At 39.7% G+C, this 6,263-nt stretch overlaps 1 protein-coding gene across 1 annotated transcript in view; it reads right to left on the reverse strand.

Annotated features, from left to right (window-relative positions):
- ZNF569 (zinc finger protein 569) overlaps positions 1-3,695 on the reverse strand; it is a 60,711-nt gene extending 57,016 nt beyond the window's left edge. The window contains exons 1-2 of the mRNA XM_029211969.1: positions 3,600-3,695; positions 2,194-2,356 (exon numbers count right to left, since the gene is read on the reverse strand). Of these exons, the coding sequence (XP_029067802.1) occupies positions 2,194-2,198 (5 nt within the window). The 5' untranslated portion in view covers positions 2,199-2,356; positions 3,600-3,695. The remainder of the gene's footprint in view (positions 1-2,193; positions 2,357-3,599) is intronic.
- Between the last annotated feature and the right edge of the window lie 2,568 nt (positions 3,696-6,263).

Here is a 6,263-nt window from a genome sequence, read left to right on the forward strand (position 1 = left end):
CTATCAAAATTCCAATGGAATTTTTCATAGAAATAGAACAAACAATCCTAAAATTTGTATGGACCCACAAAAGACCCCAAATTGCCAAAGCAATCTTGAGAAGGAATAACAAAGCTGGAGGCATCATGCTCCCTGCTTGCAAACAATACAAGACTTCTCTTTGTTTTGTGTGTTTGTTTTGCATATTTGACTTTCCAACCATGTAAATGTCTTACATGATTATAAAACAAAATTAAAACAAAAGCTAAAATAATTAATTAAATAAATTAAATTAAAACAACAACAACCAAGAAAACCCATAAGCTATACCTAAAAATCAAAAGCAGAATGAAACAAATGAACCTACTCATATGTTACATTTGTGGCTTAACCACACACTGAGAAATTAGTTCTAGTTACTTTAAAGCACAATAATTGGGTTATATGTCCCTAGAGAGACAACCCCAAAGCAAATAGATCTATAAAGAAATATTAAATTATTTGCAGTAGGAATATTTTAAGTACTAGTAATATTGCTCTGAACTATCTTATTTATATATACATATACACATCTACAGATGGATGGATTAATAAATAAAAGACACAAAAATGAAACTAAAGTAGAAACTCTGTAATTCTAAATTTTTTTGATTGCAAATAGCAGTATGAACTCATGGGGTCTACTCTGTTAAGAGTATATTTCCAGCTACAACGTTAATGAACATTGAAAACATATCACGTGAAAGAAGCCAGTCACAAAAGACCACATATTGTACAATTTCATTTATATGAAATGCCTGAATAGACAAATTCATCAAGGCATAAATCAGATTAGTGGTTCATTAGACTGAGAGGAAGGAGGAGAATATGAGATTGACTGCTAATGGGTACGATAATTCTTTCGGGGGGACAAAAATGATCTAAAATTACATGATGGTGATGGGTGCACAACCCTGTGGATTTTTTTAAAAAACATTCCGTTGTACACTTTAAAGGGTAAAATGTATGGTATGTGAATCAAGCTACTACAAAAAACTAAAAGAATATATTTCCTAGCTCTGCCCACCAAAACAAAAAGCCTAGAAACAATGACCATGTCAGTAGGACTAAGCACCGTAACTGGGGTTTTCTCCCAACCATTCTAGCTAGTCCCTTTCAGTCTTTTTTGCTGGTTCCTCCTCATTTTCTTTGACTTTCTCATGTTGAAGTGACCCAGAGATAAGTCCTTTACCTCTATCATTTTCCATCTACCCTCTAAGTGATCTCCTTAAATACCACGTATATGCTGATAATCCCCAAACGTATGTCTCCAACCTAGGTCTCAGATCTTTCTTTTGAACTTCAGACTTGTATATCCCACTGCCAACTTAATATTTCCACCTGAATGTCCAATGGGCATCTCATACTTCAGATACAATATTCCAAACTGAAATCTCAATATCTCTCTATGCCCCAGATTCTTCCTACCTTCTTTCCCTTCTCAGTTAATGATAACTCCATTCTTCAAGTTGCTCAGATTAAAAAATATTGTGTCATCTTGTCACACTTACACTCCACATCAGTTCTATCAGCAAATTATGTCAGCTTTACCTTTAAATTATATCCAATACACGACTACTTCTCACCATTTTTACTACTCTGGTCCAGGTCACCAACATCTTTTCCCTAGATTAATGCAATAGTTTCCTAATTGGTCTCTCTGCTTCTGCCCTTGTCCCTGCCCTCTTCCCCTATTCTTCTTCTCATAATTCTTTCATCAGAGCAACCAAGGCGATCCTCTTAAATCGTAAGCAGATACTATCACTTGCATGTTCAAAACTCTCCAATAGCTTCCCATCTCATTCACAGTAAAAAACCAAGATCCTTAACACGGCCCATAAGGCCCAATCTGATCTGCCCTCCTTCCCTCCAATTACCTTTCTTCTCTCATCTCTCACTACTCTCCCTCTCATTTGCTCTATTTCAGCCACACCAGCCTCTTTGTAACAGGCATATTCCCATCTCAGGGCTTTTCTAACTGTTGTTCCCTCTTCCCTTAATTATGTGCATAATTAGCACCTTTATTTCCTTCATATCTTTATTATTACATTTTCAGGATGCATTCTTAACTACCCCATCTAAAACTCCAACTCTCATCCCTGATTCTATATATCCTCCTGCTTTACTTTTCTCTTAGAATGTTTCACTATTTAATGTATGTTATATTTAACTTACCTCATTTATTATCTGGCCCACAACAATGTAAGTACCATGATAGCAGAGAGTTTGTCTCCTTTGTTCAATGTTATATCCCAAGCATCTATAATTATTCCTGTCACACGCAGCATTCAATAAATGGTGAGTGGATGAATGAATGAATCCTCAGTACCTGAAGAACCTGGAAAAGAAATTTGAAAATAGAACACTGCTTTAGAAAAACACCTTAGAAAACACATAATTCACACAAAAAAAGATTTTTAAATGGTTGACTTCAGTAGTAGTTAAATAACTGCAAATTAAAGAAATTATTTTACATCTATGAGGTTAACAAAGATTATTAATACTAACGATAGCCATTGTTATCAAGGGTGTATGAATATAGGCAATCTTATACTATGCCAATAATACTGTAGATTATTGGAACCTTACAAGAGAATAACTGGATAGAATTAGGGAGTCTTTAATAAGCATATATATCTCAACCTATCAGTTCCACTTCTAAGAGCCTGCTCCCCACCAAAAAAAATTAAGAAATTGCATCATAACATGCCAAATAGTTGCTGATAAACCCATTCTATATAATGGCAAGAAGTTAAAAAGAACCAAATTACCCATCAACAGGTGTAAATGCATTAAAATGTATTACCATAAAAAAAACTTTTAAATGATGACATAGATGTGTAATTGTTTAAATGGAAAAATATTAACTGCACATTGTTAAATGGCATAGGTAGATTACAGAACTGTATGTATAGCGTGATTCCAATTTTATAATATACAAATGCGTATGTATGTATTCACAGAGGGAGGGGTGAAAAGATGGGAAATAAATTTTGATAGTGGCTGGTAGAAGTATAAATGATTTTTGCTTTCTTGGAGCTTTTCTTTATTTTGTGATTTGGGGCAGGGAGTGAGGGGCAAGGAGTATTGTTACTAAGCACACAAAACAACGTGGCCATTACACAGAAATAAAATTTTAAATAAATACTGAAACAACGTGTTGGGGCTATTGATATCTCATAGAAAAACATATTTACGATTACCATCTCCAAAGAAATGAAGCAGTGGTACAAAGAGTCTCACAAGTCTACACACACAACCGAACTCTGCCTTTTATCGTGGTTTGCAGCCACGTTCATAGTGAAACAGAAAAGGAAAAGCACATCCACAAAATCCGCCTGCACACACGACTCCACGGCCATATCAGTCACAGACAAATGCCTGGCAAATAAAGTCCTATCAAGCCACACGCTCACAGTCCTTCACACGTCACTCCCACGGCCTCAGGGAACCACCCACACGGGTAAAGCGCTGCCCGGCGTCCTCCTCCAACAACACAGGCACCGGGTGGTCCGCAGGCCCCTATTCCACCCAGCACAAAGAGTCCCGGACTCTGAGCTCGCGACTTCCCGAGGACTCACCACCGAGCCCGCAGACACAGGCCCCAATTCCGCACCTCAGCGCTGCCCAAGTGGCACAGCCGGTGCAGCCCGAGTTAGGTAATCCATTAAGGTCAGTGCCGGCTGTGGCCGAAGGCAGTACAAGCCTCGGTCCGTTAGACGCAGGATAACTCTTCCCAGAGCCCCTCGCGCCTCGCCGGGGCGGGACTGGCCCTCCAGTTGACGAGTAGCGGGAATAAGCAACCGCTGCGTTGAGGGGCTCTCAGATCTGCCGAGGGGCCTCAGCTGAGAGTTTTGCGGCAGCTGCCTCCAGTTAGTCCGGCCCTCGGAGCCTGGGAGTGCCACTTGGTGCTGAGAAGAATGTGAAAAGGTCCGCAGTTTTCCTGCCCCGGACTACATTTCCCAGAGGCCGTCTCGGCCCAAATCTATTTTCTGCGAAAAGTCGCCTCCTCCTTACAGTTGTCTGGATCTTTGGGTTCTAGGCGTTACGGTATCTGGTCCGTGAGGGAAGCACCGCTGAGTCGGTTTCGTTCCGTCTGGTCCCGGCTCCACCTGGGACTGGACTTCAGTGGGGTGAAAGTGGGGCAAGGTCTGGGCACCTTGAAGAGACGAGATGGGCCAGCCTGAGCCTCAAGCTACTGGAGGCAGTCAGAAAAGGGAGGAGTAAAAAAAAAGAAAAGAAAAGGGAGGAGCACCGTTGCGTGATCGGGTGTGGGAGCTTTCAGAGGTGGAATTTGTGGTAGGGAGTCTACGGGGTCGAGGGACTCTGAGGTCCAGTGACTTTAGGGTCGTTCTAGTTTGCGACCATTCGTGTGACCATGGTCGCGTCGTCTGTTCTAGTGACCTCTTGATTCTGACTCTGCAGTTTTTCAGAGACAATGTGCACTGTCCGTTCTTTGTGTTTCTGCTTTTCTGACGGGCACCTGTTACAATATTGAAATTTACATGGTTAGGTCAATACATGAGTCACCAAAATATTAAATGGAAAAAAATTATAGAGATTCGTGATTGTGTATTACTGGAAACACCCACGCTTTTTTTTTTTTTTTTACACTGTGTTACTCCATATTCCATGTGTGTTATATGGACAGAAGTGATACAGGTAATCTAGAAAGATGTCGTTGAAGAAGGCAAAGACACTGAGCCATCAAATGAAAGGTCATGTCAATAATTCAAAGTAGCCTCGCCATCAGGAGTGAAAAGTGTAAGCTGAAAAGTAGACAAGTAACCAGGTGCAAAAACCTAAGAATCCAGCAACCCGGACTATATGTCACTCTTGCCCTAAAGACCCGATTTCTTTTTTCAACATTTCATATGAGTTCCACTCTGATTTAAGAACTTAAAAACAATTGACAGGGCTTCCCTGGTGGCGCAGTGGTTGAGAGTCCGCCTGCCGATGCAGAGGACACGGGTTCGTGTCCCAGTCCGGGAAGATCCCACATGCCGTGGAGTGGCTGGGCCAGTGAGCCATGGCCGCTGAGCCTGCGCGTCCGGAGCCTGTGCTCCGCAACGGGAGAGGCCATAAGAGTGAAAGGCCCGCGTACCGCAAAAACAATACTCACCGCAATAATTTTGCAGTAGAGACCAAAATGGAGAAAATATCCAAGAAAACACTATTGTATGCTTTTGTGCAATAGTATGTTGGCAAAGAGAACAGAATACAGTAGACTACAGCATGCTAAATATCAAGAACTTGTAGTCGTGAAGCTACACAAAGCCTAAGGAACTATGTTATCTCTAGGAAGCAGAATAAGATAGTCTTCCTTTCACAGCCTTCCTTTCACCAGATGATAATGGGCACTGTTTCCGAAAAATGTGAATTTCTTTCTGGGAAGGGAAAAGAGGCTCCCAAACACTGCAGAGAGAGAACATGTCCTCTAAATAAGTTTTGCTTATTTGTCTCATGTGTCTTTACCAACAGTACATTTTCCTGTCAACTGTAAGAATTATTTTTTGCTAATTATTTTGTTAAAAGATGAGAACAGAGTTGGTTCTATGTCCATTCAGCTTCCTGATTTCATTTTTTATACTTGTAGATTTGTCTATTTCTCCTTTTATTTCTGTTAAGCTTTGCTTTATATATTTTAAAGCTCTCTTGTTGGATGATACATATTTAGAGTTGTAATAGCTTCCTGTTGGATTGATCCAATAGGAAATTATGGAATCTACCCTTTATAATATCACTTTTTGTCTTAGTTTTGGTATTACTGTAGCTTCACCATCCTTCTTTTGGCTAGTGCATTATCTTTTTCTACCCTTTTGCTTTTAACCGTTCTGTTTTATTTTTAAAGTATGTCTCATTAAACAATATTATTTTAAAAATAATGACAATCTTACTCTGACATATTTAGTGAATTTACATTTAATGTAGTTGGGTTTTGGTCTACTACCTTAGAATTTGTTTTCTTTTCGGCCTAGCTTTTTAAAAATTTTTAACTTTTTATTTTGAAGTAATTCTTGATTCTCATGCAGTTGTAAGAAATAATTCAGGGAAATCCCATATACCCAATATCCAGTTTCCCCCAGTGGTAACATCTTGCAATATTATACACTGTATCACAACCTTCACATTGATACTTTCAAGTTATTTCCATCATCACAAGAATACTTCATGTTGTCCTTTTACAGCCATACCCACTTCCCTCCTTCTCTTAACCCCCTCCTTAAGACCTGGCAACCCTAATC

This window comes from Monodon monoceros, unplaced genomic scaffold (assembly GCF_005190385.1).
Source record: "Monodon monoceros isolate NGI ecotype Baffin Bay Population unplaced genomic scaffold, NGI_Narwhal_1 Super_Scaffold_10, whole genome shotgun sequence".
In the NCBI taxonomy this organism is placed as follows: Eukaryota; Metazoa; Chordata; class Mammalia; order Artiodactyla; family Monodontidae; genus Monodon; species Monodon monoceros.